General features: G+C 47.4%; 1 protein-coding gene across 1 annotated transcript in view; it reads left to right on the forward strand.

Moving 5' to 3' along the window:
- LOC132380865 (uncharacterized) overlaps nucleotides 1-8540 on the forward strand; it is a 51835-nt gene extending 43295 nt beyond the window's left edge. The window contains exons 6-9 of the mRNA XM_059949784.1: nucleotides 3024-3062; nucleotides 3991-4128; nucleotides 4300-4388; nucleotides 5793-8540. Coding sequence (XP_059805767.1) covers nucleotides 3024-3062; nucleotides 3991-4128; nucleotides 4300-4388; nucleotides 5793-5915 — 389 coding nt within the window. The 3' untranslated portion in view covers nucleotides 5916-8540. The remainder of the gene's footprint in view (nucleotides 1-3023; nucleotides 3063-3990; nucleotides 4129-4299; nucleotides 4389-5792) is intronic.
- The last annotated feature ends 4469 nt before the right edge of the window (nucleotides 8541-13009 follow it).

The following is a 13009-nucleotide window of genomic DNA, read 5'->3' on the forward strand; positions in this document are numbered from 1 at the left end:
TAAAGATTGGTCAGCCTCCAGTTCAGTATTCACTGCACTTCTCTCCAGTTTTTTCTTCCTCATGACTTCTTCCAGATCAACTTTCAGGTTTTGCACTTCATTTGAACTGTCGATGGTCATCTTCAGGTTCCCTTCAAGCTTCCACTTCCCTCTTCCGAGATTTGTCCGTAATTGCTTCACCTCTGCAAACTCCCCTCTCCAGGTTCTCAGATTGCTGATGCCCTCAGTCAGAAAACTTTCTTCGTTCTCTCCAACTTATAAGTCTTCCAAATGGTTCCAGATCTCTCCATCTTCATTTCAAACTTGATTCCGTAGAGACAGTCACTCACGAGCTGCGACCTTCGCCAGACCTGGCACGTGTCCAGAAAACACTTTAACTCTTTATTTCTCAGCCGCTCCTGCAACGACCTCACTTCATATTCTCCTGAGGCAAATCCAAATACCAAGAGATCATCCACATACACAAAAACTCCAAACGCCTCCACATCCCCCATGGTCTTCCACCTGCCCAGCAGGAAGATTGCAAGGGCTCCAGATATGCCCTGTGGCATCTTTTCGGACCAGAAGACTCCTAGGGAATTTATAACAGCCGTCTTCTCCTTGTTGGCCTCACTCATCGGGATCTGGCAACATCCACTCCTCAGGTCCAGCACCTTAAACCACTTCACACCACTCAGACAGGCCTTCGCCTCTTTGGCCCTCAGGGCTGTATTCTGGTCACTGACAATATAATCCAGCGCAATATAATCCACACACACGCTGCCTACGTCTTCCATGGCTTCAGGAGCCGGTCGCCACAACCTCTCTCTCTCTGAGGTGTCTTCAGCGGTCAACTCCCATCCCTCGTGGTATTTCGCAGCGTCCACTAAGAGGGTCTCACCCTCAGATACTTCCCCCAGGCCATACCACCACTGGCTCTTGTTTGAATTCAGTATCGGCCCAATGTTGCTACACATGTCCGCACAAGCAGCTCGACAATGTCTCCAAACAGCGCTCACCCGCCTCTTCCGGGCAGGCCCCCAAGGGCACCAGCAGGATATTGGTTCTCTCTAGAACAGAAACACTGCCCATCTCAACAGTGTCCAGACACTTCAGTATTAACGATTCATGAACATCAGTCACCTCCACTTTTGCCTCCAAGAACTCCACTTTCACTGACCAACAACCGTCATCTGGATAATCACCGGCACTGGTACCCCGAATCTCCAGTGCCCTCAAAGTCATCAAGGGTAAATGCTTCCAATAATGGTTATAAAACAAACTGTACAGCAACTTAACCGGCGCCCCGGTGCTGAGGATGGCTTTAACTTTACTTCCATCCATCCGTAACAACACCTGTGCGTGTGGTCCCTCTAAGCCTTCAGGAATAGGGTCTGCTCCTTTTGGGAGTTCCTTGGTACATTGCTGGGACCATGCTCCCCCAGAGACCCCAATTTCACAAGGCCTTTGACAAGGTCCCACATGGGAGGCTGGTCAAAAAGGGTTCAGTCATTTGGCATTCAAGATAAGGTAGTAAATTGGATTAGTCATTGGCTTTGTGGGAGAAGCCAGAGAGTGGTAGTAGCAGGTTATCTCTCAGGCTGGAGGCCTGTGATTAGTGGTGTGCTGCAGGGATTGGTGCTGGGTCCTTTGTTGCTTGTCATCTATGTCAATGATCTGGATAGTAATCTGGTTCAACGGATCAACAAACTTGCAGATTGCACCAAGACTGGGGATGCAGTGGACAGTGAGGAGGGCTATCATGGATTGTCGAGGGATCTGCATCAGCTGAAAAAATGACAAATGGAATGTAATGCAGAGAAGTAAGTGGCGTTACACTTTGGTAGGACCTACCAGGGTAGGTCGTTTACAGTGAACGGTAGCCCAATGAGGAGTGTGGTAGAACAAAGATATCTCTCAATACAGATCCATAATCCATTGAAAGTGGCATCACAGGTTGATAGGGTCACAAAGAAACATTTTGGCACATTTCCCATCATAAATCAATGTATTAAGTACTTAGATTAAGAAGAAAGTATTAAGAGATGGAATGTTACGTTGAAGTTGTATCAGAGATTGGTGAGGCCTAATTTGGAGTATTATGTGTAGTATTGATCACCTGCCTAAGGAAAGATTTAAATAAGATTGAAAGAGTACAGAGAAAATTTACAAGGATGTGGCAGGGACTGGAGTACTTGAGTTATAATGAAAGATTGAATAGGTTCTTGGAACATTGAAGATTGAGAAGAGATTTGAGAGAAAACATCGAACATAGAAATCTACAGACATTTCAAGCCCCTCGGCCCACAGTATTAGCCGAACATGTAACATACGCTAGAAACTGCCTAGAATTTTTTTTACTGCATAGCCCTTTATTTTTCTAAGCTCCATCTACCTATCTAAGAGTCTCTAAAAAGTATCTATTGTATCCGCCTCTACCACCTTCACTGGCAATGTATTCTACACACCCTCCACTCTCTGTGTGAAAACTTACCCCTAACAACCCCCTTGTACTTACCTCCAAGCACCTTAAGACTATGCCTCCTCGTGCTAGCCATTTCAACCTTGGGAAAAAGTCTCTGGCTATCCACACGATCAATGCCTCTCATCATCTTACATACAAAATTATAAAGTGTATAGATAGGTTAAATCTCTGAACAGTCAACATGGATTTGTGCGTGGAAGGTCATGTTTGACAAATCTTACAGAATTTTTTGAAGAGATTACGAGGAAAGTTGACAAGGGTAAAACAGTGGATGTTGTCTATATGGACTTCAGTAAGGCCTTTGACAAGGTTCCGCACGGAAGGTTAGTTAGGAAGGTTCAATCATTAGATATTAATATTGAAATAGTAAATGATTACTATTTAAATAATTACGGATTATATGTAAAAACATGCGCTCCTCACTTAAAGTAAATGTGAAGTTATAGCTGTATTTTCTGACTCTCATGAGTTTCTTAGAATTCATTTAATGTTTTGAATTTACAGAACATAATATCTTTGTCTAGTCATGGAAGTATTTTCTATATGTCCATTATTACAGATTCCAGCACTGCCTCAACGTCCAGTAGCGGTCTGACAGGTCAGTAGTTCCCTGGTTTCTTTTCCTCTCTGTCTCTGTCTCCTTCTCCTTTCTGAAACGGTGGCATCAAATTTGCTGCATCCGGTCTGTGGGAACCATTCCAGAACCTGCAAATGTTTGGACGATGATAGCTAGGGCGTTCAGTATCCTAATAGATCCCTCTCCCCAGCTCTGGGATTAGATCGTTGTGACCCCGGTATTTATCCATCTGTATTAATACTGTAGAAGCCAGGCTTCTGTTTCCAATCGGCACTGTAGCCCGTGTTGCACAGTTATTAAGTTTGTTATGGCATCTATTCACATGGGAAGGGTGTGGTAAACATGAAGGGTTTAGATACGTGTTCATGCTTTGTTATCAGCAGTTTCTAGCTGGGGACTGCATTTAATTATGTTGCTCTAAGAGTGAATGTTTTGTTGGTTGCTGATAGAAAATCAAACACATTTCTTCGACTTTTTGGAACATTATTATGGGATTGATTGGAGGGTGCGTCTGACAAGACAAATCCCCGTGCGATCACCAGAAGCGGTATTGGTGTGTTTGAGCTTCCACATCAATAGGCCACTGGTCTCCAGTGTGTCTGGGATACTTTGTGGTTTTGTTTAGGAATACAGACAAGTACTTGTGTAATTCCTTGACCTTTTCCTTAATCCCCGTCACAAGTTCTGGCAAATTAGTCTAAAATCTCGTCCCTTTGTGTATCATGGGAGCACCATAGTGTAGGAGGGGTTGGAGGGGAGTGATGCGAGGGGGATAGCAGGGAACTGAGGAGATATTCGAGGGGAATGAGACGGGGATTGATGTACGGTCTTTGGGAAACGAGGAATATTACCTGGCGTGAGATGGGATGGAGTGAATCCATTGGTTCTGTGTCTCTGGGAATGTGAGGTTGGGATTAATCGCAGAATCCTCTCTGCCTCCCTGATGCAGGTTCTGTGTCCTCGAGACTGCCTCTGGTGATCGGATTGTCCGTACTGGGTGCCCTCCTGATCTCCTCTCTCATTGTGTTTCTCTTGGTCACATGGAGGAGAAGAGCCGCTGGAAAAGAAACGTCTTCAGGCACTGAGGGCAAGTGGATCCAATCCGTGAGGCTGGTGGTTGGGGGGAGGGAGGGAGAGCGGGTGGGGCAGGGTAGGACTGGGAAAATGATGACATGGGGATTGGAGGCAGGGGTGAGATAAGGTACAGTGGGAAAGGGTTTCCATATGGAGCCTCTCATCTCTGCTTTCTGTCCCGCAGACCCAGCAGCAGAGAACACTGTTTACGCAGATATTCAGTGGAATGCAAAGCGTCGCACCGGCCAGCAGCCCCCCAAGGGGAATGTGAGGGTAATGGCAGACACGATAAGCCAGAGAAAGGGAACAGGCTGCCTGAACCACTCAGGCCCCTGATACCTTCCTCAGCATCACCAGCACCCGTCACCGTGCCCTACCAACCAATCACTCCACGTGCCCAAAACACAACCCCCCCCCACAACATGCCCAGATGTCAGGGCACAACAACTCCCCTCGTGCACCCAGTCGCTTGCATACACTATACCCCTCACCCCAACACCCAGTCACTGGGGTACACTGTCCCCCACACACACCCAGTCACCGGGGTACACTGCCCCCACACACCCAGTCACTGGGGTACACTGTCCCCCACACACACCCAGTCACCGGGGTACACTGCCCCCACACACCCAGTCACTGGGGTACACTGTCCCCCCTGCACCCAGTCACCGGGATACACTGTCCCCCACTCACCCAGTCATTGGGGTACACTGTCCCCCACTCACCCAGTCATTGGGGTACACTGTCCCCCACACACCCAGTCATTGGGCTATGCTGTCCCCCACACACCCAGTCATTTGCATACACTATACCCCTCACCCCAACACCCAGTCACTGGGATACACTGTCCCCCACACACACCCAGTCACTGGGGTACACTGTCCCCCACACACCCAGTCACTTGCATGCACTATACCCCTCACCCCAACACCCAGTCATCAGGGTGCACTGTACCCCACACACCCAGTCACTGGGATACACTCTGTGACACAAAGGCACTGGGGTAGACTGTCCCGCACACACCCCATCACTGGAATACACTGTCCTCCACACATCCAGTTACTGGAATACACTGTCCCCCCACACCCCCAGTCTCTGGAATACACTGTCCCACCACACACCCAGTCACTGGGTACACTGTCCCCCACACACACAGTCACCGGAGTGCACTATCCTCCACCCCATAAATGCCTCAGATCTGATGAAGGGTCTCAGACAGAAACATCAACTGTTTATTCATTTCCATGGATACTGTCTGATCTGCTGAGATTGTCCAGCAGTTTCTGTGTGGTGCTGTGCATTTCCAGCATCTGCAGAATCTTCTGGGTTAATGTCCAGTTATGTGTGTTTTCTGCTGATCAGCCTCGGATTTAATGCTTGTGCTGGTCAGCAGTTTGTTCAGATTGAAAGTGTTGATGTTGGGTCAGTGTCCGTGTTTGAACTTTGTGATTGTGATTGGTGATGTGTGAGTGACTGGAACTATCGAGTCTGTGTCCCTTTGTGTGTTTCTCTGCATTTGTTTTTCTCCCATGTGCCCTGTCCAGTCACCGTAGGTCCAGTCCCGTGTCTCCTACCTCTGGGTGTTCCATCTCCTGACTCTCCCTGTCCCTGTCTCCATGTCCTTCTCTGAGTAACCCTGAACTGGTGTGAGACTGACAGGCTTTTCTTCTGTTGCAGTTTGCTGGTCCTGAGGTTCATCCCGAGACTCCCCACACTGAGTACGCTGCAGTCATGTTCCGTGCCCGACCACCACCGGGATCGGCTGGGGAAGGAGCCCGTAGACAACGTCCCGCAGTCTAGGATGGACCCTCCCTCCCTTCGCTCCAGCACAAGGATGACACAGACCCTCGAGGGGAGCCGAGGGTGGGTGGGGAGATACAGGGGACCCACTGTATCCCGTGGTTGTGGTTTTGTTGATGTTGTTTCGTTTGGCAGCTGTTTTTCTCTTCACACGTCTAACTGGTTTCTGCCAAGCCAGTCCTCCAGCTCATGGCCGCATCGATGGACCATGGCAAAGCCATCTTGGACCTTGTTGAGAGGACATGTTGGGACCAGGTGGAGTGTGTCCTGGGTTGTGGTACCACAGGGGCAAGCTGGGGTTTGTCGGATGCCCCATCGCTGTAGTGTTTGTGCTGTTTTGGCATGTCGACTTCTGAGTCTATTTGCGGCTGCCCAGTATTTTCAGGTAGCTGCAGTAAAGCCCGGGAGGAGTGAGGTGGGGTCCTCGATCAGATCACCACTGGCTGGCATGTTGGTGTGCCAGTATCGGTGCCATAGGAATCGAGGTTTTCCAAGTTGTAAAAAGGTTTTGGGGATTTGAGTCGGGAAGTTGAAGGTTGTGGCGGGACTAATGGGACAACAGTGTGTCTGCACATTCCTGCTGGAATTTGTAAGTGTTGAATATTAGTTTATCAGCTTTGATTGTGAGATGTGTCTGTATAAACTCCCCCGTCCGTAATCCCCAATGTGTGCCCACTCCTCTGTCCATAATCGACCTGTCTGCACCCACAACCCCGTCAGTAATCGAACCATCTGCACCCACAACCCCGTCAGTAATCGACCCGTCTGCACCCACAACCCCGTCAGTAATCAAGCCATCTGCACCCACAACCCCGTCAGTAATTGACCCGTCTGCACCCACAACCCCGTCAGTAATCGAACCGTCTGCACCCACAACCCCGTCAGTAATCGAACCATCTGCACCCACAAACGCGTCAGTAATCAAACCATCTGCACCCACATCCCTGTCATTAATCGACCCATCTGCATCCACAACCCCATCAGTAATCGAACCATCTGCACACACAATCTCGTCAGTAATCGAACCGTCTGCACCCACAAATGCGTCAGTAATTGGACCATCTGCACCCACAACCCCGTCAGTAATTGAACCGTCTGCACCCACAAACGCGTCAGTAATCGAACTGTCTGCACTCACAACCCCGTCAGTAATCAAACCGTCTTTACCTACTTCCATGATCTCCCTTGTCTGTAACTCTCCTTGTACAAAATTGGCCTGTTGACACCCACTTATCCAGCAGTTCATAATTAATTGAAAAATTGAGTTTGTCGCCAGTGTCCATCTTCTCACTGATACCCCACCTCAAGCAAACAACCCTCCAAACTGGTTCACTCCCAGGATGTGGAGTTATGGCTGGAAAAGGTCTCACCTATGTCTTGTCCAGGTGGAAAATGGCTTCACGACTGCTCTCATTATTTTTTACAAGTGGCACCGAGCTGTGATGTGGCTGACTCTTTGTGGTTTAGTTTCGCAGGGATAGCAGGGTGACAGAGTGGGAAGTTTTGGGTTAGATCAGCTGTAATGACCTGGGTGAGGGGAGTGAGAGGTCAAGGGCAGTAAGCGAACAGCTAGGGGAAGGAACTGGACAATCAGTTTGGGATGCTCCGAGGTCAGAGGCTAGCGATCCCTGAGAACAAGGGCCAGTGATTCCTGAGGTCAGTGAATCCCCAGACAGGTGGCCCAAGGTCTGTCAGCAAGTCCTGAGGTCAGCGGCTCTTGATCAGTGAGTCCTGGTGTTGAAGCCCAGAGGTCAGAGTCCCCATGTCTGAGAGTCTGGGGATGCAGTCTGGAGGTCAGAGTTCCCATGTCTGAGAGTCTGGTGACACAGTCTGCAGGTCAGAGCCTGAATGTCTGAGAGTCTGGTGACACAGTCTGCAGGTCAGAGCCTGAATGTCTGAGAGTCTGGGGGCACAGTCTGGACGTCAGAGCTCCCATGTCTGAGAGTCTGGGGACACAGTCTGGAGGTCAGAGCCTGAATGTCTGAAAGTCTGGGGCAAAGTCTGGAGGTCAGAGTTCCCATGTCTGAGAGTCTGGGGGTACAGTCTGGAGGTCAGAATTCCAATGTCTGAGAGTCTGGAGGTCAGAGTTCCCATGTCTGCGAGTCTGGGGACACAGTCTAGAGGTCAGAGACTGAATTTCTGAGAGTCTGGGGGCACAGTCTGGAGGTCAGAATTCCAATGTCTGAGAGTCTGGAGGTCAGAGTTCCCATGTCTGCGAGTCTGGGGACACAGTCTAGAGGTCAGAGCCTGAATTTCTGAGAGTCTGGGGACACAGTCTGGAGGTCAGACCTCCCATGTCTGAGAGTCTGGAGGTCAGAGGTCCCATGTCTGAGAGTCTGGGGATGCCGTCTGGTTGTCAGAGAGTCTAGGAACACAGTCTGGAGGTCTGGGGCCATGAGCTGGTCTGCCCTGGGAATGGAGCCCTGTCTGTGTGTCTGAATGGGGGTTGGGAAGGGGTTTTTGCTGTTTTTCCCAGTTCTGTGCTGGTTACATGTTGTTCTACAAGACATCATGGACATGCTATGTTGTCGCCAGAGCTTGTGGTGACCCTTGCTGGCTGCCCTCAGCACATCCTCACGTTGTGCTGGTTGTTAATGTAAATGGTGCATTTCACTGTATGTTTCAATAAACGTGATTAATAACAAATAAATCTGAACTTACATCTGATTCAATGTTCATCATCCCATCTACCTGTGTTGTCACTTTCAGACATGGACCTATGGACCTGTGCCCCTTGTACTCTCAGTTCCATAACACACTCTAGAGCCAACTGTTTGATGTGTATGCCCTGCCTCTGTGTGACTTACCAATAAGCAATTCTTCATACTTATCCAAATTAAACTCCATCCGTGATTCATCAGCCCATTTCCCTGGCTGATCAAGCTCAATAATTCTTTTCACTGTCCACTTTGCCACCAATTGCTAAGGTCCATGCAAACAGCATCTACCTCAATAGCCTCGTTAATCCTGTTATGTACAAACAACCCTGGGGAAAGTGCCTCTTACGTGCACGCAACACTCTGAAAGTTTCAGCAGCAAAAGAACACACCTGGAGTCTGGTTTTGCTGTTAACAAACACTGTTTTAACAGTAACTACGTAATATAGTAACTTAAACCAGGTAAACCAAGGGTTAGCAGTGTTATGCATATATAGGTGTAAAAAAAAATTCTCAAACTTATTCAAGCTCAGGTGGCAAGAGTTACAGTCTTCCGATGGTGTGTAAGAAAGCTCTGTTCAGTTCAATCCATGGAATTTGTGCTGACAGAGAGATATTTGTAATGCAAACAAACAGGTGTCATCGATCTTCCCGTTGTCCTCTGAATCCTTCAGGTTAGTCAAACGTGACGACATTAAAGGGGTCCCATCTTGCAGTGGTTAACTACCAACCCAGGCAAGGGTTGGACACATCGGTAGTTCCCACAGGGTCACCCTTACACACACTGTGATGACCACTGATCGACTGCTCCCGATCGATCCACACCCACTCAAAGAGTTCAGTGACTCTTTCATCACCAGCCTCCGTGCGTCTCCTCTGTGTCCGTGACCTTCCTCAAATACACACACACTGAGCACCAACTGTCCATCATGTAACTCTTCCTCTCTCTCACCATGGCAACCCAGAAGCTGACAGCAGTTCTGTAGTGTCTTGTGTAAGTCCAGAGAAATGTAAACACGAGCTGCTCACCATAGCAACAGAGCAATTTTTGTAGTCAGCAGAAATCCAAAAGTGTCCAAAAGTCAGTCTCATTCTTTTGGTGTTTCAAAGTGACAGTCACCAAGAAAATGAACCCTGGGGGGGATATAACAATCCTCTGGTGACATCTTTTAAAACTTCTATCAGAATTATGAGCCATGATTTCTCATGCACAAAGCCACGTGACCACACCTAATCAGTCCTCGCCTTGCGTGAGTCTAACAACCCCTTCCAATAACATTCCCTGCACTGACATCAGGCTTCGCAGCTCCTAGGTGTGTCCCTGCAGTCCTTTTGAGAAAAAAGCACAAAATTAGCCTCAATCCAGTATTTCAGATCCTCACCTCTGCTAACCACGACACCAATATCTTTCCAAAGGCCCCCGCTTCTCAGGCTGTTGTCAACAGCTTGGCAACGGTGTCATCGCAGAGCAATATGTTCTTAAGTGCCTTGCTCAAGGACACAACACACTGCCTCAGCTGAGGCTCGAACCAATGATCTTCAGATCACTAGCCCAATGCCTTATCCACTCAGCCACGCGTCAACACAAAGTGAGTTTAGTTCTTTGATAATGAGACTAGAGCTGTGAAGGGATCAGGCTATGGCACTGTGCATAGGAATGACACCTGCCAATCAACTGTTTTGAAGGATGTAATCAACCTTCCTGCGTAAACCCCCATCATGGAAACTGCTTCATGAGGATTAGGATGAAGCCCCCTACTGTAACCACCAAGAGCTGGGACGAGGCTTCGGTAACAGTATGTGAAATACGTTTATATGACTGGTGATCCTCCAAATCCCATTAATGGTTCTTACTGGGCACGTGACCATCAGAACTAACACTGTCTGCCAGCAGTACACCTTCTGAAATAGGAGATTAGACCTGAACCAGATCTATGTACCCCCAATCTATGTTCTGTCTACATCAGGGGTTCTCAACCCAGGGTCCACAGACCCCTTCCGTAATGGTATTGGTCCATGGCATGAAGAAGGTTGGGATCCCCTGCTCGACATCCTACTGTTTGGGGCTGCTATCAAAGGTAATACAGAAACACAGCATTTCTGGTTAATAGCATCCACGTTCTGGGGATCTGTCAGACTGGCTCATGTGTGCGTCAGTATGCCCTCGGTGCTACTAGAGGGATTGGCTACTGAAGAGTCTAGAGCTGTATGATATGACCCAGGCCGTCAATGACGTTACTGCCAAAATGGTGGCTCTTCAAAATCGACAAGCACCAGACAACCAAGAATAAAATGAATACCGTGAGTTTTCAGAGTCAGAGTCCAATTTCCCAGGCAAGGTGGAATGCAAGCAGGCAGTGAAGTGTTGCTGTGTCCGAGTCTTGACAAACACGATGACTGAACAAATGAAGTACTATCACATTGAAATAATAATTAGGTGACGCGTGCATATTCCCAAGTGCAATTTCGGAATCTGCTGCACTGCTAAATCTGTGGTTGTGACAGGCAGTGTGTTGTGACAACGTTAGGATTTTCTATTTTTAACAAGAGAAAAGAAACCTGTCATGGAACCAATCCTTGATGGAGCACCATAAATACAAATGAGAACACAGTCCCTCCAAGACAGATCTTTTATAACCATATAACAATCACAGCACGGAAACAGGCCATCTCGGCCCTCCTAGTCCGTGCCGAACTCTTAATCTCACCTAGTCCCACCTACCCACACTCAGCCCATAACCCTCCACTCCTTTCCTGTCCATATACCTATCCAATTTTACCTTAAATGACACAACTGAACTGGCCTCTACTACTTCCACAGGAAGCTCATTCCACACAGCTATCACTCTCTGAGTAAAGAAATACCCCCTCGTGTTTCCCTTAAACTTCTGCCCCCTAACTCTCAAATCATGTCCTCTCGTTTGAATCTCCCCTACTCTCAATGGAAACAGCCTATTCACGTCAACTCTATCTATCCCTCTCAAAATTTTAAATACCTCGATCAAATCCCCCCTCAACCTTCTACGCTCCAATGAATAGAGACCTAACTTGTTCAACCTTTCTCTGTAACTTAAGTGCTGAAACCCAGGTAACATCCTAGTAAATCGTCTCTGCACTCTCTCTAATTTATTGATATCTTTCCTATAATTCGGTGACCAGAACTGTACACAATATTCCAAATTTGGCCTTACCAATGCCTTGTACAATTTTAACATTACATCCCAACTTCTGTACTCAATGCTTTGATTTATAAAGGCCAGCATTCCAAAAGCCTTCTTCACCACCCTATCTACATGAGACTCCACCTTCAGGGAACTATGCACTGTTATTCCTAGATCTCTCTGTTCTACTGCATTCCTCAATGCCCTACTATTTACCCTGTATGTTCTATTTGGATTATTCCTGCCAAAATGTAGAACCTCACATTTCTCAGCATTAAACTCCATCTGCCAACGTTCAGCCCATTCTTCTAACCGGCATAAATCTCCCTGCAAGCTTTGAAAACCCACCTCATTATCCACAACACCTCCTACCTTAGTATCATCGGCATACTTACTAATCCAATTTACCACCCCATCATCCAGATCATTTATGTATATTACAAACAACATTGGGCCCAAAACAGATCCCTGAGGCACTCCACTAAGTCACTGGCCTCCATCCCGATAAACAATTATCCACCACTACTCTCTGGCATCTCCCATCTAGCCACTGTTGAATCCATTTTATTACTCCAGCATTAGTACCTAATGACTGAACCTTCTTAACTAACCTTCCATGTGGAACTTTGTCAAAGGCCTTGCTGAAGTCCATATAGACTACATCCACTGCCTTAACGTCGTCAACATTCCTTGTAACTTCTTCAAAAAATTCAATAAGGTTTGTCAAACATGACCTTCCACACACAAATCCATGCTAGCTACTACTAATCAGATCCTGTCTATCCAGATAATTATTAATACTATCTCTAAGAATACTTTCCATTAATTTTCCCACCACTGATTTCAAACTGACAGGTCTATAATTGCTAGGCTTACTTCTAGAACCCTTTCTAAACAATGGAACCACATGAGCAATACGCCAATCCTCCGGCACAATCCCCGTTTCTAATGACATCTTAAAGATCTCCGTCAGAGCTCCTGCTATTTCTACACAAACTTCCCTCAAGGTCCTGGGGAATATCCTGTCAGGACCCGGAGATTCATCCACTTTTACATTTCTTAAAAGCGCCAGTACTTCCACCTCTTTAATTGTCATAGGTTCCATAACTTCCTTACTTGTTTCCCACACCTTACACAATTCAATATTCTTCTCCTTAGTGAATACCGAAGAGAAGAAATCGTTCAAAATCTCTCCCATCTCCCTCGGCTCCACACATAGCTGACCACTCTGATTCTCTAAGGGGCCAATTTTATCCCTCACTATCCTCTTGCTTTT

This window comes from Hypanus sabinus, chromosome 25, assembly GCF_030144855.1.
Source record: "Hypanus sabinus isolate sHypSab1 chromosome 25, sHypSab1.hap1, whole genome shotgun sequence".
Classification (NCBI taxonomy): domain Eukaryota; kingdom Metazoa; phylum Chordata; class Chondrichthyes; order Myliobatiformes; family Dasyatidae; genus Hypanus; species Hypanus sabinus.